Here is a 20,863-nt window from a genome sequence, read left to right as displayed (position 1 = left end):
TTTCCCTTGAGAGACATTACATAACAAATCATAGAGCTGTGGCCTGCATGGCATTATCCACTTTAGTTTGAGGGAAAAATAGTGGCACAGAATCAGCTTATTTTTTAAGCCCATCTGGAACCTAGTGGGAATTCATTTCACTGAATAAGGCCATTATAAATTATATCAGGCTTCATCACATGTATTTGGAGGCAGAAATAACTTATTGCAGAGGTTTGAATTGATTCAGAGTCACACAATGTAGATGAAAGCCTCAATTTGTGCGCCTTCTGTACTTTTTTATGAACAAAGTATTTAGAAATAATTTAAAAGCCCCACAAAACAAAAACTGTAGCAAATACAACACAGCTTCAGAGTTGCCTTGAGCTGCATTAACTTTTACTGTACAACCCTTTTTCTCTCCCCCTAAGAAAACGTCTTTTAAGAAAATCAAATCTTACTCCTTTGTTGGATTAAATCTAACAATTTTCAGTTGGATTTAATTATTTTTTGTCTAGCAGTGGTTCTCATCTGCCCCAGAGCAAGGGCTCTTGGCCTGTGCACAGTGACCCCAGGCTGGGGACAGCACGGGATGCTCCTGGAGAGGGGACATCCTGGGGGGATGCTCAGGAGTGCTCTGGGTTGAAGGGCAGAGAGGCCTCACCTGGTCTCTCCTCTGTGGCCTTGACAACAAATTCATGGAATTTTTCAGTCTTGCCCACGTGGGAGTCGTGGCCACCAGCCAAGAGCTCAGGCAGAAACAGCCCTGTTGTTAATGATTGACTGGTGAGATAATGAAATAGCCCAGCCCACTGTTTGCTTGCTTTCCTTCTCGGCTGCCACTGTACCTCTGCTGTGCACCAGAGTGCCACAAACCCAGGGCAGTGTCCAGCCTGTGACAGTCACCTGGCTGCTGTGATGCCTGTGGAGCTGCCCACTGGCCCTGGGACATCCTGGTCACCAGGTGAGAGATGGGAATTGCCTCTGATACTTGGGAGTGCACTGAGAACTCTTCAGGCTGTGATCTGCAGAAATTCACTGACTATGAGATCTTTTTTGGGGGCACAGCTGGAATGTGGAAGCAGAGAATTGGCTTCCATTTTATAAAGAGAATATTGGAGATAGAAAATTTGCACTGTCTGTATTCATTGTGAACATGCCTTCAGATTGCTCAAGCTAACAGGTAACCTGGTGTATGCAAGGTGTCCTTGCCCGTGGTACAGAGGGTGGAACTGGATGAGCTTTAAGGTACCTTCTAACCCAAATAATTTTGTAGTTCTGATTCTAACAAAACCAAACAACATCTCAGAGTGTGTATGTTTATTTTAGATGCCTGTACCTGGTACATATTGTCTTCAGCAGGTGCTGTGCTGTCTATTTATGTATTTGCTTTATGCAAGAAAAGAATGAAAATAACATTCTGGTTACTTTGTTGTTTGTATTGTGTTTGCTGTAAGTCTGGAGAACATGATTCTGCTGATCCATGGTCTAAGTAACTGCTCCTTAGGCTGTGGATAAGTGCAAATGTTTGGGGAGGGATTCAGAGAGATCCCAGGTGCAGCCCTTTGAGGACCACAGTGCGTGCTGGATGAGCTCACTCGTCTCTTCTGATAAAAAGATTTTCCTTTATCTCAGCAGTGTCCCTTGAGCAGCTGGGGGTCACCACACATGTCCTTGGCCCTCACAGGGTTTGATGCAGAGTTTGTGTGATATATGGGTTTGGATGCCAGGTGCCTGTAGCACTGTGGCACATGTCCCAGTGTGTGGGTGCTTCTGGAACCATCCATTTACAGGTTTGGGAGGTGCACAGTGTGTCATCCCAACTCAGCAGTGCAGGGCAGGCAGAGACAATGGTCCACTGGGCAGGGGTGACTTAAATATCTTGCAAGAGCCCATCCAGGGCCAGGCACGAGCTGATGGATGGTGGTGAGAGAAGAAAGCATAATGTTGGACAAGCAGGTGTCCAGGTGTTGTGTTTTCTATTCTTTCTCTCCACCAAGGGCTGACTCAGCTCTCAGGTGTCTTGTAGAGCATCTGCTGCCAAAGTCCATGTGCTGCCATCTGAGGCACCCTTCTGTAACAGCCAGGAAACAGCCTGGAAATAGAGGAAGGGGTGGGTTGGAAAATATTAAAACCACATTTTGAAATGTTTAACTTGGGGCTGGAAGCTGTCTTAGGCACACACACAAGACAGTCTGATATACCATCTTCATGATAGCAGCAGGCCACCTGAACTTCAGGGCTTGTCCTTGGGATCTCTGACTGTGAAAGATGGCATTTTCATAGGGAAATGTGTGAATGTCACCAAATCATTGAGGACAGAATTGAATTTGTAACATAAAAATTATCTTTAAATGCTAAAATTATCAGTATGTTGTAGCATGTGAGGGACCAATCGCACTCCTGCTGCAGACATGGATGGTCTCGTGTCACCTGGGTCTAACAAAATCACAGGAGCTCTGCTCTATCCTTGATAATGTGGGGGTTTCTAGAATAAATAAAATCTAGGTCTGTGTTAAATGGGTTGGGTAAAGGGTCTGTCAGGTAGACATTTTTACACAGAAAATACCTACTTTGGTACAAAATGTACTTAATGATTCTCCAGCACAGGCAATGTTTGAGGCTAATGGTGAAATGCAGTTTAAAGAGAACTGATTTGGGACCTCAGAGGGGAATTTCTGTAGAATGGGTTAAATACAGAAAGGTGGATCTGCAAAAACTCACCTTTCTGTTTGGATGGGGACTAGTTGGTATGAAGTGCTACAGACAGGGAATCACTTGATCCCTTGTTTGTATGTTCCCAGTTTACCATCTCACTGAAACTGCCACTGCTCTCTGAATTACTCACCTGTGATCAGAATACCTGTCCTGGAATCACCTGCTTAGGGAAAGTCTCTCACAAAAGGTCTGAGTGCTGCCTTTTCCCAGAATTGAATTAATTTATGCTTCCCCCAGCATTTTTCCTCTGGCATCTCCTGCCAGTCTTGCAGCATGTCTGGAGGAAGGCTGAAAGAGGCTGGGTTTAGTTTAGATATTGATAAGAAATTCTTCCCTGTGAGGGTGGTCAGATCCTGGCACAGGTTGCCCAGAGATGTGTCTGTCCCATCCTTGGAAGGGTCCAAGGCCAGGCTGGACAGGGCTTGGAGCAGCCTGGGATAGTGGAAGGTGTCCCTGGCCATGGCAGGGGGTGGAACAAGGTGATCTTTAAGGACCCTTCCAATCCAAACCATTCTGTGAAAAAGTGAATGCTCTTTGCAGACCAAGGGTTTGACTTCTGTCCCTAATTCCAAGCAACCAGCACCCCACCACTAAACCTGCTCCAATGTAACTATTGGATATTTCTAGATTATTTTTAACTATTAATCCAAATTTTCATTTTTTGTTGTGGAAACCAGAGATATGTTTAGTGAGATTAAGCATAAACAATTATGAATTCTGTCCAAACAAAAGCTATGGGAAAATACTGGAAGGCAATATTTGCCAAAGGAACAGAGCAGTCTAATATATTATTTCTTGTGTATATTTGTTGGTTTCCTCTTGATCCAGTGGAATGTTCTGTAGTAACTGAATATTGCATTACTGTCAGCCCCAGCCCAAAGGTAGGCACAATTTTGTTTAACACCTGGATGAATTAGACTGAAAACAGGCATCCTCTGGAAAGGAGTAGTTTCTGTCTCCTATATCGAAATAAGAAATTAAATATAAATATAAATTATATAAATTAATTTATATGGCTTCATAATCCTTGATTTATATACAAGAAAATGGAAGTGCTAATATTGTTTGCCAATTATATTTTAGACTGCTGCTATGAAAGACTGGAAAAGTTACATGATTTACTGAGAGTAGTAAAGTATTAAAAAATTGTAGTTAGGAGGAGTGCTAAGAGGGCAAGAGGCCTGGGTTCTGCTCCTGCTGTGGGACTCAAATGATTTCATGGTAAGGCAGAGTCCTACTGGTGTGGCAGTATATAAGTGAAGTTTGTAAGACACATTCTGAGGTACAGGGAGGTTGTTTTGTTAGTTGAAGCTCCATTTCCACATCTGTGCTTGCTTTCTCTCTGTTTCTCTCATATTTCCAGTCTCCTCCTCACTTGTGTTCAGTGTTGGGAAGTTTTCCAGGTACCACGAGCTGATTCCTGTGCTCTCCTCTCCTCAGGAATATTCTAGGTGATCCAGCTTGACCATGTTACCCTCTGCTCTGGGAAGGTCTGGTAGGATTCTCTAGCCCATATTTTACCTATCAGTTTTCCCTAGATGGAAATAACTTTGGGAATGTAGTGAAGACAGTGTATTTCTGTATCTTCATGAAGTTCATAGCCCATAGTCTAAAGCTTGAAAAGTTCAACAAAAAGCTTATTAGTACATTTAGGGACCAGAGAATGAATTTTTTGATCCACATGAAGACATAATTTAAATTATATAAACATACATTTATATACATAAATAATATATATAAAATCCCACTTCATTAAGGTGAACCGGACACTGCTCCTTCCCCAGTCAGTGCCTCTGGATCCATCCTTGCCTGAAATTGGAACAGGAATGTTTGTCCTCATTGCAGGTTTGTCTGTGGAAACCATAACTACAGCATGTAGAAATTGGAATCTGCAGTGTTGTTCTGGCAAGGACTCTTGGACTGCAATTACAGAGCCATCCATAAAGCTTTGGAGAATAGTTTTATATTAGAATAAAGCATATATAAATGCCAGACAACTCCAGTTCTTCAAAGATAAGATGACTTCATGACATTTCCCAGCCAGCCAACCCTCACTAGTAACTTTGAGTGAGCATCAGCTCTCCAAGAGCTCTGATAAAGCTGAAACAGGAAAATTCTGATCCAGTCAGTGCTGGGAGTACATTAGGTTTGGGATGTGTGGCATCTGGTGATGCTGCCTGTTATAAGCACTTGGGTTTTTCTAATTACAGACAATTAATAATGAACACGTTTTTAAAACTGTGCTTGCACAGATTGTTAACCAACTACCAGCTCATAGGATTCTGGATAAAACCATGTCAGCAGAAGGAAATGTTGAACTGGATTTTCCCTGTATAAAGGCCAGTTTCTTCTCTTGGGAGCTTGACTTTCTGCCTAAGCTGTGGGAAGCTCAGTGCAGCCAGGAGTAGGTCAGGGAGACTATGAGAATTTTATTTTTCACTGATGTTTCTTGGACAGCCTTGCTGGGAAGCAGTCAACATGGTAGAAATGAGAAAATATCTTTATTTTATATATTAATTAAATTATATTCTATTATTTAGTTAATAATATATATATTAATTCTAAAGACATGCTAAAAATCAACAGTGTAATTAGATATTTTTTCTTTTTTGGTTTTTAGTAGTCTAGAGTCTGTAAATTTTTCATGCTCTTGTGGTGTTTTTGTAGTCTGTAAAAGCAGTATGGGGCTAAGTTTACAACATCAAATGAACTTGATTATATTTAAAAAATAAATAAGGAATATATGATGACATTAAAAGGGATAAAATAGAAATGATTGGGAAGAAATACATACGTTTGAGATGAAACTGTGATTTCTGGCCAAATCATTTTCTGAGAAGCATTTACAGAGGTAGAATTAAAAATAAATGTTTGGTGTTTAATGGAATAGAGACTAATGCTGATGGAAAACAAGAGAAATTTCTGAGGGTGAATAAGGAAAGTCAGGGAATTCAAGGACAATGGAGAGGTACATAGTGTGTGACTGCTGTAATAAAAAGGTCAGACTCTGTTGGGTGCTCAGAAAAGGTCTCTCTTGGGGCTGTGAAGAATTGCCAAACCTGATCTTCCTCATTAAATCCCTGGCCAGAGATTGGGCCATAGCTCTCACCTCCAAAAGCAGTTTATTTGGGCCACAGCTTTTCATCACCCAGCAGGCATGTTAGGAAAATGCCAGATGTTTCTGTCCATCAGTGAGATGTCATCCCTATGGGAAGTGATGCCAGGAAGGTGTAGGATGGACCCATTCTGGTACTGAGGCTCCAGAAAAGCTCCTGTGCTGGTCACCAGGGATCTCTTCCTTCTCTAGAGCCTGGCATAGCAGGGTGAGGAATTTTAGGAAGCTTTGTCTATGCCCCTATGCAAAGAAAGGGGATACTGAGATGCATTTTTATAATTATTACTTTCATCCTTCTCTAAGTTTCTTACAACACTTTGATAGTTCCAGAAAGCCTCAGGTGTGTGTCCATGGGTTTTACTGGAAATGTTTGCATTCCTCAGACTATGGTGAAATTTATTTCTGTGCACACAAGGCATAAACCTCCTCTAAATCCCACTTAGGCTCTGTTTTGGGACTGTGTGACACTTTGACTTCCCTGGCTCCTAGACTCAGGGTGAGTGTTCCACTGGGCCTGGAAGCCACATGTGGGGTTTTGTCCTTGGGTGTTGATGTACAATATCCTTGGTGACTTGCACAATAGTTCCAGAAATTGCACTAAATGAGAAAAATGGGGGTTAGAGTCTTCAGAAACCTTAGCAAAAAACATACAGATTAGCAGAAAGTGTGTTTTTATCAGTCAACCAAAGGCAATATAATCTGCTATGTTTGCCTTCCTGTTTGAAACCTAAAGTTGAAAGTCCAAGGGGATAAAGTTGTTGATTATAGGCTAGAAACAAATAATAACAAAGGGAAAGTGTCTATTAAAAAGAAGAGGCAGAGAATGAGAGAAATAGTGACTTTCAGAGATGCTGGGCACAAAGGCAATGCCAGCCACACTTTCCTGGATAGTAGTATCCTTCCATTTCTCTCACCCTTTCAACAGTCATGCCAAAGTGATGGAATTCGAGGACTTTGGACATTTGTCTGGATATTTCAGAGTCTGGTCAGATGAGCAGCTCTTATTTCCAGACATATCTCAGAGGTAGAGTCACTGAGAATGCATCCATGTTGTGCAGGGGCATGGCTTTCCATCCAGGAAAACCTGGATGCAGAACTGGGAACCTGTGCTAGATCACCAGCCAAGGACCTGCTGAAGGTTTCTGGGATGCCAGAGGTTGCACCTGACTTCCCCAGGATTCTGGCCTCTCTAGGCTGCCCTGGAAAAGCCAGGAGGATCACCTGCTAAAGCAAGAGTCTCTCAGGTGATCTTTGGGTAGCAATGAGATCTCACAGCCTGGGAAACAGATGGGTCAGGTGCTGCAGACTGTGCAACAGATTGGAATCTGAAGAATTTCAGCTAATATTTACATCCAGTTTGATAAGGAACAGGTCATCCACAAATGTGGACATGACATAATATTGGTAGGTTGGTCAAAGTGTTTGCTTTGTGTTTTGCACACTTGTTCTCCTCTGGAGAACACTTGTGTACTGTAGTTTGATCCAGATTAATAGCTGTGGGTTTCCCCTGTATTTTCATGGAGCCATTTGTATAAAAAGGGCAATTACACAAAAAGAGAGGTTTGAACTCTGCTTGTGTTTATTAAGGAAAATCCTCATTCTTGCTTCTGTGATGGAAAGATTGTGTTGGTCACTTCAAGGGGACTCCACAGGAACATAAATTATTGCAGACTGTTATGTGCCAGGGGCTGTTTTTCCTGGATTGCTGAGGGTAAATCAGAGACTTGATAGAGAGAATACCTGTGTTTCTGATGGGTGATGATTTGTTTGGGCAAGCATTGTATATAAGTGCAGGTGATTTACAGATCAATTATGGCACCTAGCAAACTCTAAATGAGGTCAAACAAGACCAAGCTGCAATTCTAAGAAATCTTGCCTTTATAAGACAGGTGAGTTGTTCACTGACTGTGCTCTGGAGTCACTTGGTTTTCTCTGTACAGAGTTATCTTGCCAGATATGAGGCTTTGGACATACTGAGTTGTTTGCAAAGAATTCAAGGCTGTGCAATGCAAATCACCTTTCCCTAGAACAGAACAGGTTGATGTGGATAGAAGTTAAGTTAGCCTCTGTTTTTAACAGTGAAAAACAACAAGCAAACAACTTTGGAATTTAGTAGGTTGATAGTGGCTTTATTTCTTCCTTGGGCATGGAATGAATATAATTCCTTGTATTCCTACACTTTTAATACAATTCCCTTCATTTTTCAGTGGTTTTAGTTCTGATATACTTTAATTCAACATTTTTCTTCTTGCTTTCAGTGCTTTACAATGAAAGTATTGCAAGCCAGTCTGGAATGGCAGAATTGCCAGAATGCATTTGAGACGCAGAGACAGCACAGTCCATGAGGGAGCTCTACCTCCTCCCCACTGAGAACAATAATGTCATTGTTCATGTCACTTGAGTTTTAAGGACATTAATGATTTTTGCTTACGTGGGAAAGAGAGGGCAGTTTCCACATAGTTCTTTGAACACATAAACAATTCTTCTGTCTGGGTTTAGGAAATACCCTCTTCAAAAGAAGTAAGACAAGTTTTCCCTAAGGTGTGTTTCATTATCAGTCAGAAGTTCTCACCTCAGTCTTCTCAGATACTGAAATTGTATTTCCTGTTACTTCTAGTATCATCATAAATACCTGAATCAAAATTTTTTCTCTGTACTGCCAACTTCATTGTAAATCCCAATGAGGAGCTTGAAACAATGGGGGAAAGAGATCTTGGGAATGACTGGTATAGGAAACCAGGAGAGTACTTCCATTGATAGACATGAACTAAATCACAACAGTTATTTGGATTCTACACATTACTGTGAAAAGTTAGAACCAAATTCTCATTGTAAATCAGGGTAGCTCCATTAACTTCCATGGAAATGTGAGAGCATATCCCAGACGAAGCCTTGGCTCGGTCTTTTTACAGCACCATCAGTAAGAGCTGCTTGGAGAGGTTCCACTGGGAGAAAAATTTAATTAAAACAAGGGAGATAAGGATGACAGAGCAATCTGTCTTCTGGATCTCTTGTGGAATGTGGCTCCTGTGGGGTTTGATCCTGTGCACCCACAGCACCTCCAGGTACCAGGTACTCCCAGCTCAGTGAGACCCAGAGGTCCCCACTGCCATGGACCAGACTTGCAGGGCACTGCTTGCCTAGGAAATGTAACTGCAGTGTAATACACAAATACACAGTGATACCCTCCCAGTCTGCAGTTAGTGTCATTGCAATCATTCAACTGCTTTTTTCCCTCAGTGGTTTCAGAAAATCCAAGGTTTTCCTTTCACCAAGTATCTAAGGTTTTTATTTCTTTAAATACTTCAAGGCAATGATGAAAAAGATGGGGAATGGCATCACCAGCCACTGATTCCTATTTCCTTTGTGATCCTGTTATTCACAGATAGACAATTAAATTTCTCAGCTGTGTTTTAAATCACCTGTAAAGAGGGAGAGAACTCCAGAAATCCTTGAGTTGGTTTCTTACTGAAATGTTAAAAAAACAAACACACAAAAAAAACCCTGAAAAAATATCAGGCAAATTACCACTTTGTGGTGTTAGGCTGTCTTCATTTCCCAGAAAGTAGTTAAATTATTTTGTGTGCCCCACCAGCCCAAGTTTCATTTATAGATTAATTTGTGTATTTTGGTTCCTATCCATCTCTTCCCTTCGCTCAAAATGAATGATACCAGGATTGTCTTTGAAACAAGGCAATTTTTATATATTAAAGAGAAACATCACCCTGAAACCTCTCTTTCTGACAGTTTTTTGAGGTCCCACCACAGAAATATGATATTGGGAATGGCAGATTAGCATCTGGTGAGTTCAACCTTTGTTTGAATAAATCAGACGTGTAATATTGTGGAGGGATCTGGACACAGTTTGTCTGCTTAGAAAGCCTTTTACTGGAGCAGCTTGTTGATGAAGCTTTTCAAGATCATTTGTTTGCTTTCTTTTAATAACTTATCAGTTTCTAGAGCTGGTTTAAACGAGAATTACTAAACAGGGTTGCTGGTTAGCATCACTCTGTTTTCAGGTTCAGTCTTTTATTTGAGGTTATTATGCCTAGGAGCACGTCAGGGGGTTTGAAGCTGGCAGAGGTGGCTGAGAGGATGATGCTGTTGCTATGAGAATCTCCTGCTTGTCTTTTCTTGGCCCATTGGGTTGCTGCTTGTGGAGATACATTTATTAAACTAAAACTATGGGCATCATGCACAGCAATCAGAGAGGAACTGTCTGTGCTGCTGGTAAACACAGTCTGTTTTCCAGACTGCAAAACCTGTGTATTTGTTGTACATGAACTCTGTGCTGGTGCTTTTTCCTAGTCCATTTGAGGGTTTGCAGGAGAGTTTTGACCTGCAGCCATAAATATTTGGCCATCTTTTAAAATCTTTTAAAATCTTTTAAAATCTGTGACTTGGGACTGACAGCAGAATGTCTCATCAAGATGCTTTGTCAGTCTCAAGCCTCCTTTTATAGTACTCTGGGAAAGGTTTTCCAAGATGTGGCATGAGAATCCTCCTACTGAGTCCTATTCACACATTTCTTTTTCTTTTTAGGATCCTCGAGTTATTATTGGAATGTAACTGTAGAGAAAAATGTTCATTTCTAGCAACTCGGTTCTGGACTTTTAATCAAACTTGGATTTCTGGAAATACTACATGACTTCAGCTGGGAATGAGATAGAAAGATGGGCTCACAGGCAAGGTGGCAGAACTGGGAAGCTGGTAGAGCCTGTGACCTCTTCTGAAAATGATCCTCTTTTGTCAGGCAAGTCAATCAGCAGCATGGACCATCTCTTGCACCTCCCTGGAAGGGCAGACTCTGCTTACAGCTCTTTCTCAGGAGGATCAAATGTTCCAGAGTACCCCACACCATCGTGCTATGGTGAATACTTCTGTGTGCCTCCAGAGCAGGTCCCATACATGGACACAGAATACATAACAGGAATTTATAATCTCAGAGCTGCACACTCTGACCTCAGATCCACCCAGCCATACAAGGCACCAGACCTGAGTACCCACAGCAGCTCTCATAGCACCGGTCTCACAGATCACTGTGGAATTACTCTTACCCAAAGGACTTCAAATCATGAATCTCCATCCCTGGCAGCACCTCCACTGTTCCCTCCCAGGCAACTGGACAGCTATAACATCACTGACAGACACTTGGAGAAGTCAAGAGATAAAAGAGGCTCTGAAGGGCACACTGAGTGTAGTATGCAGCCAGCTCCTGGTGTGCAGGACAGCCAGCCAGCAGAGAGGGACGTACCATGGAGCCAATATTGGGATGCAGCTATAGAGCAAGATGTAGAGCTGGATAGGGAAAAGACTCTGGAAAACAAGGGCCTTTCTTCTGATTTTACAAATGAAGTGTCAAAAGTTCAGGCACTAAAGATAGAGGAAAATGGAGAGTGGAGCCCATCACAGCAACCTACAAAGAGAAGCAATCCACACATTTTCAGCAGACCTTCTTCATTCATTTTTCAAGAATATTTAAAGACAGACTCTGTGGTGAATGTCTCCAAAATACTTTCTGCTTATAATTCAGGTCATGCTAATAAAATTCCCAAAGAGTTGAACTCCAAATCCTATCAGCAAACACATTCCAACCCCAATGCTGTTAATGATACACAAGAAGTCAAACAGTGTCCCAGGGCTGTGCGTAAGCCAAGTGCCAGAGAAGCAGCACTGCCAAGCACTGTGCCAGGGCCCAGCCAGAGGAAAAAGTCTTTGCCCTGTGCTCAGGGCCCACTCCATGCTGAGTGGCATTCAGACATGGATCAGGATGTGTTTGAGGACAGTTCAGAATTAAAATATATGGAGAATGCTCTTCTAAATAAAAATGCTCCTAGGAAGCTGAACAGTTATGCAGACAAAAATCAGTGCTATGATTCTGAAAGAAAAATTATGAGCAATATTAGGGAACCAGTCCCAAACCAGCAAAACAAAGTGCAGAGATCACCACTGTCCTGCAGCTGCAATGTTATGGAAGTGGAGCAGCCTCAGTGTGAGGAGTTGGATAAGGGAAGGAAGCAGTGTTGTGATGGCACAAGACAAATGGCTTTTTCCAGACCAATAGAAAATTCCTCATCTCGGTCATTATGTGAAGTCCAGAAAGAAAACCAGGGTAACAACAGCAGTCCTGACCTCAGCACATGTCTGGGACAAGAGGAACCTCCTGTTCAGAAACACCAGCCTGTATTTCAAACACAGCTCTCAAGAAAGCTTCAGGAGGACCATGCTCATGAACAAATAACCAGGCAGGCAACTCCCATGCTTTACTATCTTTCTGCAGGAAAAAGCACCCATGTCCAGCACTCCAACAAGGACTCAAGGAGCTCACCAAAGGAAATTCCATCAAGCAGCTGTGCTGCCTCAGCACAGTGTCTGGAGATACGAAGTGAAGGCCATCAACTTCACAGGAGCAGCCACCACCATCAGTGCAGTGCTTCTGATCTCCTGCTCCAGGACAAAGATCTCATTTTTAGGAGTCCTGCCTCATTCACAGAAGAGAATTTCCAGAATGACTATATAGAGAGACTTAAAGTGGCTCAGAAAAAGGTTCTCAAAGAAACCTCCTTTAAAAGAAAAGACTTACAGATGAGTTTGCCTGTCAGACTGAGACAGAAATCCTCTAAAAGGCCATCAGTTGAACACCTTCGGTCTTTCTCATTATCTAGTGCAAGTGAGGATGCCAAACCTGTTCCTTGCTCCCCTTCTCATCTAGAATCTTTGGAAAGTTTCAACGGAAACAAAGAAATAAGGAAGCCACAAAAAGGTCAAGCAGGGGGAAGGAAAAGGGTAACCCAAGAGCAAAAGAAACTGTGCTACTCTGAGCCTGAGAAACTCAATCACCTAATGGATAAGGAAGTATCATGGAGTCAAGTTAGGGATGAAATCACTGCACAAGATGCAGTGGCATCCAGGAGAAGGGATCTGGAGAACAGAGGAAGGGCATTTTCCAGTTCAAGTGTCTCCAGGACAGAGCTGAAACAAATACAGAACAGTGCACTAATCAAATACATGGAACAAAAGCTCAGTCAAAGATCAGGTGGCTCACAACATCTCCCACTGCGTCAGCCACCTCTTCAGAAGAGGCTGCCAAATCCTAAAGGGCCTCCTGGCCAGATTTCCAACTTAAATGGAAGCAGGAAAATGCAAAATTATGAGATTTTCTGCCAACTTGTCTCTGAACAAAAATCACCAGATGTTTTTCCTCCTTTTCCTTTTGCTCCCCCACCCAATATGACCAGCAGGTGCAATCCCAACAAAGGGGATGGGAGCTGCACCAGCAAGTGTCCATCAGCTGAAAGTCTCCAACAGGCAGGTGGTTCTGCACCTGGGAGAGCTCCTGAGAGACCAAAATGCACTCCTTCTTCCACACAGGTAAGAAACCAGTACCTAAAGGGGGCATAAAGAAAGTCAAGAGTGACTCTGACACTGGGAAGATGCATTTGCAGAGACAATGTGCTGTATGCAGGATGAGGCTGTTTGTGTTCCAGCAGTCATTATTGTTAATGACAGCAACTTCATTAGAGCCCTATGCCAAAAAAGGTCGTTATAGGTCATTATAAATGACCAGTGTTTTTTGGCTTCTGAATTTGAAAGACAGTAGCTGTCAATATTGTTGATGAGAATAAAGAAGATGAAGGGCCAAAAAATAAATAATTTAGCATACCACCTACTGAAGAGACTGACAAACTTCCACCAATGCTGAATTTCTGAATTGTTATGGGAGTAGAGGTATCTTCTGTTCTTTTGGTTTTCTAGGGTTAAAAAAAACCAAAGGATGCTACCTAGGAAGAGTGTAATATCAATTTAATTAATAAAAAAGAGGTAAAAAAAAAACAAACCCAAAGATTTAAAAAGAAAAAAACAAAAACCAAAACAAAACCAAAACCTTTCCACCTAGAAAAAACAACAACAACAACCAAACAAAAAATCACCCAACAACCCAACAAAACAAACCACAAACAAAAAAGCACAAATGTCGGTGAACCTACTTGGAGATCTATCATAAGCTTCCCTTGCTGGGGATAACAAAAATGGGAGTAAAATTAAGCAGCTGCTTTGCCTGAAATGCTGGTTACCCCAGTGTGCTGTTTTCCCTTCCAGGACACGAGCAGATGCTCCAGAGGTGCAGCAGCCCCGTTCCAGCGCTGTGGGAGCTGCCCCGGCACCTCCAGGTGAGGCTGTGGAAGCTGTGCCCGGGTATGGATGGACATCCTCCGTTGTCCATACGGGAATATTCACCCGCTTCTGTCTGGGTCAGTCTTTAAACTCGTTTGCAGCTCCTGAAGTGCCAGGTGCCCCTGAGCGGCTGTGCCTGCCCTGCCGAGCTCTCTCAGATCTCTGGAGCACAGCTCCCTCATCCGAGCTTTGGAGAAAACAGCATCTCCAACAGCTCCGATATGCCCAGTCCTGGAGAATATGTGTGATCAGGACCAGTGCAATAGGGGATTTTTATGTGTTTTTAGAGGAAAAAACCCAATGCTATTTACACATCACTAGGAAGTTTGTGTTTTAACTCTCCATATTTGCTTTGCTAGTTTGAGTAGCATCAAGGGAGATAAACATCTGAACTCTGTCTCAGCAAGGCAGTGATGCTGACTCTTTGGTAGTGAAAGAATTTCCACTCAATCAAAAATATCCCAGTGGTTTCTGGAGACTTCAGTGGCTTATGGGAAAAAAAATATTAGTTTTTCTTAAATTTCCTAGTTTTGCAGGTTAGCACAAAAGTAACTGAAAATTCCAGACAGAACCAGAACATCAGAAACTTTCGATCATAGCTCTTAAACAGTCTGCAAAAATATCTGTTATATAGAGACTGTCTCAAATAAAAGAACTGTCTTCTTCCTTACAGTTTCTGTGATCCTGAGAAGGATGGACCCAAGAATCATGAACACAGTGACATAACTGTGTGTGTGCATGGTCAGGATAAAAAGGAGCAGACTCCTGAAACCTCTGTTCCTGACCCAAGAAGTAGAAGCAAGGAGAGCACTGGAGAGGAGGAGGAATGCAGAACTCAGTCTCTGAATGGGAATGCTGCACTCGAGCTCCCAGAGCAGCAGCAGCCTGCAGCTTCTCCAGAACAGGGAATGCATCTCCACACAGCATCGGCTCAGCCTCACCAAGGAGACAAAAATCCAGGTTTCCTTGCCCAGGAAACAACCAGGCACAGCAACCACGATGATGTTCCCCTGGAGAGAGAGACACACCTGCCCAAAAGGAGGCTGCAGTCTTCTCAGGACCAGCGATACCAAGAGCTTGCTTTGGAGATCATTGCCAAAGACAGTTCTCTGGTGAACATTCTCATACCTCATCCTCTTAGAAAAACTGGTTTGGATCTGATGGAAGGTTTATTTCCTGTTAACATTTCCATGCTGGATAAATCACATAGGAAAAAGGGAAAAGTACAGCACGTGCAGAAAAATAAGTAAGTAGACAAAACCAATTATCTAGCACTTTGGTCTATTTTAATGTAAAGATACTATATATAGTAGTAGTAAGATGAACTTGAGCACATTGTTTTGTTTTTGTTTTGTTAGAAAAATATATAGCTTTCTGATTTACATACCAAGAAATGTCTGAGGCTAAGGGTATATTATGGAAGAAAAGTGGTTGAGCGGTTCTTTATTAAAGGGACTGTGACAGACCTAGGCTGTAAATCTTTTGCTATAGAGCTATAGATCTCCTGTGGTAAGAGAGTGATCCTGAAGTCAAGACAGATAAAACCATGAATTCAGTGTTTGTGAAGAAAACTGTGCATTTATTTTCTGTTCCAATAGCAGGAAAAGCCATGGAGATGTACCAGAAGAATGTCCAAAATCTGAACATGAAACCAAGAAAAGGAACAAAGATCCTGCCTCTATGGGAAACCAAGTCCTGAAGAGCAATAGAGACAGCACAAACAAGCTAGATGACATCACATCTAAGAAAGTATGTAGATGACCATCACAGGAACCACTGTTTCTCCATCATGACAAAGAAATTCTTATTAATGTCATTATTACTATGGATATTTTTATCCCAATAACATTTCACAGGTAACTTTGAATCAATTTTTGCCAGTAGGTGAAGTCCTGGCAAATTGGCATATTGATCATAAATGGTAGTATTTAAATTCAACCTGATTTGACTCAGATCTCTCATCTATCATTAAAGGTTTTCTTGCACAGCCAGCTCCTGTGCAGCAGCAGCAGCAAACTCCCAATTTAACACTCAAATCTAATCTCAAAATCTGTAAAATAAATTAGAACTGGCAGCCTAAATAAGAAATATTCTTTACTCTGAGAACTGTCAGCAGCTTCTGCACATTCCAGTGTCCAATTAATTCCATACAGGCAGAGAATGGGGGATATAGCTGGACAGTGATAGAAATATGGAGCTTGGAAGGGTGACTGGCGATTGTGTAACTCTGTAGAGTTAGGTGGGTTTTTTCCCCTGGCCATGCTCCATCTCAGGTAATGACAATCTGCCTTCCTGAAGCTCCTCCTGCTGTGCACATTACCTGCTGTCTTACTGCTGCTCCTGATTATGGTGGCATTGTCCAGCTTCCAAAGAAGCTGACAGTGTGCTCCCACTCAAGTCTTGAGGCCTTTTCCCATATAATTTCCTTATGAAACAGCCTCCTCTGATTACTCCTCTACCCAGAAACCATGGCCTGCTTGATTTGCCCATGGAATTGACTTTTTCTGTGCATATGATAAGTAAAATTCCAACCAGTTCTTCCAAAGCTTGGTACAGAGCTGGGACTTCATGCTCATGTCTTAGAACAACAACTGTGTAATCATGTTGTAATCTTTATTGCAGTTCCCTTCTGACTGATTGAAAGGTCTCTGAGACAGAGAATATATCACCAGCTAAAGTGAATACCAGAAATTTGCTTTTCAGAATTTGAGAATTAAGTACAGCTTAGAAAATATTGCTGCTTTTTCCCCCCTTTTCTCTTTCCTGTAGCTTAAAATTATTTTGGAAGTCAAAAATTTGGCAAGACAATGTGAAGAAAATCCATTCTCTAGAACTGATATGGATTCTCTTTGGCAATAATAGTTTCTCTGATTTTTTTTTTTTTTTATTTTTTATTTTTGCAGCTGGAACTCATGGCCACTCTCCAATCCAGGCTGCAGGCACTGTGGGAGGAACAGGAGCTGGTTCTCTTGGAAGTCAGGGAATGTGCCAAGCGGGGTGAGAAGCTGGAGATCATGGTACGGGACCTCTGCAAGCCAAATGAATTTGGCCGCTACATGATGTTCATTGGGGACCTGGAGAAGGTGGTGAGTCTCTTGCTGTGCTTGTCCAGCCGCCTCACCCGAGTCCAGGATGCCATGAGCAGGATGGATGGCAACACAGAGGCTGAGGAGAAGGTGAGTGACAACAAAGATGTTGAATTTGTTTGGTTCACTTCTTTCCAGGTGCAGCTATGCTCAGCTCATTTGTCTGACAGCTTGTTTAGCTTATTAGATGTAAAATATCCCAACCAGCCATTGCTCAGGCAGTGTTTATGTCCCAGGATGGGCCGTGTCCCCATGGCTGAGAGAGAAGGGCTGAAGCAGAGCAGGTTTCTGCTGAGAGTCAGGGTACAGTGCTGGAGCACAGGAGTCAGAGTGAGCCTGCAGCTGGGTGCTGGGGGGCCAACAGCAAAACCTTGAGAGGCTCCAAGCCAGAGAGCCTTTGGGCTGCTCCCTGGGGAGCAGCTCCAAACCTGTGCTTCACAGGACTTTTTGTGGGTTTATTTCTCCACTGGTAATTTCATTGCATTAATTACTGCCTTTGAAACCGTATTTCACTAAATGGGTTTGTCCTAGCAAGCAGGAAGGTGTGGTCATAACTTGAGATAAAACTCACTGTGGTTTAACTCAACTAGCCAACTTTGATGGAGAATGAGGAATTGTCTCATGTCACCAGGAAATAATTTCAACTCTTGAAAAGTCTCCTTTTTGCTGAAGAAGAAAAGCCAAATTTATCCCAGGAATTATGCTTCCCTGCTGTTCTTATTGTTCTTAGACATGTTTTTATCAACACAATACCTGGTGCTATCTCTCTTTTGGAAACAGGAAAATCATAGATTTAGAATAACTGGGATTTTCTGGAGCTGTGTTGCTGCTGACCTGTATCTCTGGAGGTTCATCATAGTTCACACCCAGAATAGCACTAAAAGCATCCTTCCCTGCAGTGTGATTACCAGTAATTTGCTGCTGGTTTGCAAATGGAGAGCCAGGATTCACCTCTTCCAAAATGTCAGTTGTGTTAACCTGAATAATTTTAAACAGTATTTCATACTTACTTTCACTTCATGGTAGGCAGGGAGGGTGTTGTTTCTCTAGTATTACATTTATACTCTTCATAGGAAACACATGTAAATAATTTATTCAAATATTTGAATAAAATGCCTAATAAAGACTTGGCTAAGTGCCAACATTTTTAACAACCATCTCCCACTAACTGCATTTTCCCTCATGTCAGCAAAACCAGCAGTCTCAGTCTTTGACTCCATTTTTAGGGTGTCAGCAGTGACCATTGCTCTGTGCTGTATTTATGGACACTGTTCTGAAACAGGACATTTTCCAGCAGTGTAACCCCTATGAAAATTATTACAGCTGAATGAGAATAAGCTAAAGGTGAAAGGTATAAAAAGGTAGAACAAGCAAGTCCCAACTCTTTAAAGGAAGCCTTTGATGAACAGTTACTGTCTACATCACAGTTATTTTATCACACTGATGCGTTTTCGTGGTCTTAAAAAATTGAGAGCCAGACACAGTAAAGGGATGAAGGGTTTTTACCTTGGTGTTTAATAAGGCTCTTTATGGTGCACCGCTTCACTAAGGTGGAATGCGCCAAAATGCACACACGTAATAGATCGTGTACACAATTTATAGACCTTACAAATTAGCCTATCTAGCAAAGATGCCCCAATGACAGGCTTGGATAAATAGTGTGATGTCCCCCCATCCTGAAGGAATTTCCCCCTGGATGGGCTAAATCTTAGTTTACAGGATATATTCTTGGTTTCTTAAGAAAGCACAGGGTTTTCCAGCCTCCAAGTGTGAGGTCTCTAGGATGTCTGGTCTCTTGGCCTAGCAGAATACTAGGACTATGCTAAATTATCAGACTTAAGGAATTACAGGTATGCATGCTAAAAGTACTGAGGATATATAAAAGGTATATAAAAGAAAAGGAAAAAAAAAACATCTTGGCATCAACACAGACCTTTTAATAGAAGCCATTCTATCTTTTTAATATGTTAGTGGCACTCTGACCACATGCAACATACAAAATACAAAGATACATGCCCTAAAGAGATTCTAATTGAATGAAAATTGTTACAGCATATTTTAAAATAACCAGAATGTTAAGTATATTGATTCTCTTCATGAGGGCAGCACAGGAGAAGTGAGCCTTCATGGCATTTACTGTGTCTTTACATTTCAAGCCACAAGAATGAGTTATTCAATTGAAAAAAGCCTCAGGTGGAACACAAAGCCCACAAAAGGAAATAATTAAATTAAATCAACTATGGCTTCCAAATGAAGAAATAGAGTCTGCCAGGAATGATGGGTTCTCATGGTGTTCTGCTTTGTTTTTTGTTCCATTAGCAATCGCTGATTGAACGGCACAAGCTCTTGTCTCAACAGTGGGAAGATGCAAAGGACCTGAAGGAGAATATGGATCGGAGAGAACGTGTGGTCTCTGGAATCCTTGCCAAATACCTGACAGAGCAGCAGCTCCAGGACTATCAACACTTTGTTCAAGTCAAGACCTCCTTGCTGATTGAACAGAAGGACCTCGAAGAGCAGATTAAATTTTTCCAAGAACAATTAGAAAATCTGGAGCAAAGCATCCCCATCTAACACCCATCACCAGGCAGACATTTTTATATGTTATATGTGTTGTTTCCCTGGAAATCCACAGGTCCTCTCATCACAGGGCTCAGTTTGGTGGATTCTTCTAATCCTGTTTGTGCCACAGCACTGGCAAGTGTTTAGATGCTCTGGGATGCTCTAGGCACACTCTAGACACGCCCTCCACTTGGACAAGCCATATGACAGCATCTCACAGTGTGTAGCAAACTGCCTTGTGGACATGACTGATAGGATTCATTGCTCCTATTAACTGAATGTGCACTTCCCCTTCTTGTCTGTCCATCTGTTTCCAGATTGACATCATCTCAATAAAAGAACCACACAAATATTTACCTCTTGTGGGTGGGTTGAGTGTTTGAAATTAAAAATTTTGTGGGTGTTCAGATGTGAACTGGTGATTGCACAAAGCCATAGGAAATGTTATGAACCATTTCAGTGAAACTCCTGCACTTGTCTCTTTCTGTTTATATGTGTGGCACAGTAAAAATACACTGTAATGAAAGAAAATAATTACTTCCTTTCTTTTCTTCCTTTCTTACCCTTTCATGGTCACCATTCATGCGTCTTTCCTGGCCTCTGAAAGTACAAACTGAAGCCAAGAAATAGTTTAAGCACATGCTTTTGAATCCTATTGCCTTTTGCTGAAAGTTTGGTATTTAGAGTACTACTTACATCCCCATACCATCATGTAGCAGCTTTTTCCCCTCTTCAGCTCATGCAGCGTAGAAGGCAAGATGGCCAGAAATGCAGAGCATCTTCATTTTACAGCACTGTGATCCCACACTGCTCCACACAATTTTTTTTGACCCTTTACCATCAGAAGACAAATTTAAGATTTGAACTCTCAATAGCAGTAACTGGTGGTCTTCTTGGGGGAGCAGATCCACAGGGATTATGGAACTAAAATCTTGTGCAGTGCTTGTATATAATTACTGCTCATACCATTACTTCCAGCCTTCCATTTGTGACTTTGGCAGCAGTGGCACCGAGTTACCTCTGACCAGAGCCCTGGGAAAGTATCAGCGCCCCCGTGCTGAACACTTCTTGTGTAAACGGAGTCAGGTTGTGTGAGTTGGAATGAATGCAAGGAATGAAGAAAGTGCCTGGTACCTGACCCTCTGGGAGAGCAGGCAGGAAATCCCCCCTACCACCCAGCCTTGAGAGTCTCCTATTGCTGCCTTGCCAGTCTGATTCTTCCACAGGT

At 42.1% G+C, this 20,863-nt stretch overlaps 1 protein-coding gene across 2 annotated transcripts; it reads left to right on the top strand.

Annotated features, from left to right (window-relative positions):
• The first annotated feature begins 812 nt into the window (after positions 1-812).
• On the top strand, positions 813-20,330 carry SHROOM1 (shroom family member 1). 2 transcript variants are annotated; one of them, XM_088063705.1, is made up of 7 exons: positions 813-943; positions 10,355-13,183; positions 13,913-13,983; positions 14,661-15,233; positions 15,586-15,736; positions 16,891-17,163; positions 19,432-20,330. In XM_088063705.1, the coding sequence occupies exons 2-7, from the start codon at positions 10,457-10,459 to the stop codon at positions 19,645-19,647; spliced, it is 4,011 nt and encodes a 1,336-aa protein (XP_087919831.1). In that variant the 5' UTR covers positions 813-943; positions 10,355-10,456; the 3' UTR covers positions 19,648-20,330. The 2 variants fall into 2 exon arrangements, with proteins under 2 accessions (XP_087919831.1, XP_014108745.2); XM_014253270.2 differs by having other exon boundaries at positions 19,393-20,330.
• Positions 20,331-20,863: the final 533 nt, after the last annotated feature.

Source organism: Pseudopodoces humilis, chromosome 17 (genome assembly GCF_049639895.1).
Source record: "Pseudopodoces humilis isolate 2021_Gansu_Grassland_sample_001 chromosome 17, ASM4963989v1, whole genome shotgun sequence".
Lineage (NCBI taxonomy): Eukaryota > Metazoa > Chordata > Aves > Passeriformes > Paridae > Pseudopodoces > Pseudopodoces humilis.
Note: the sequence above shows the minus strand (reverse complement) of the source record. Positions and strands in the feature narration are given on the sequence as shown.

What these genes read in the sequence shown, in the direction of transcription:
- SHROOM1 (XM_014253270.2), top strand. Translation starts at nt 10,457, where the DNA reads ATGACTTCAGCTGGGAATGAGATAGAAAGATGGGCTCACAGGCAAGGT. An exon ending in GCACTCCTTCTTCCACACAG is followed by an intron (nt 13,184 to 13,912) that starts GTAAGAAACCAG and finishes TTTCCCTTCCAG; the next exon opens with GACACGAGCAGATGCTCCAG. An exon ending in ACACAGAGGCTGAGGAGAAG is followed by an intron (nt 17,164 to 19,392) that starts GTGAGTGACAAC and finishes TTGTTCCATTAG; the next exon opens with CAATCGCTGATTGAACGGCA.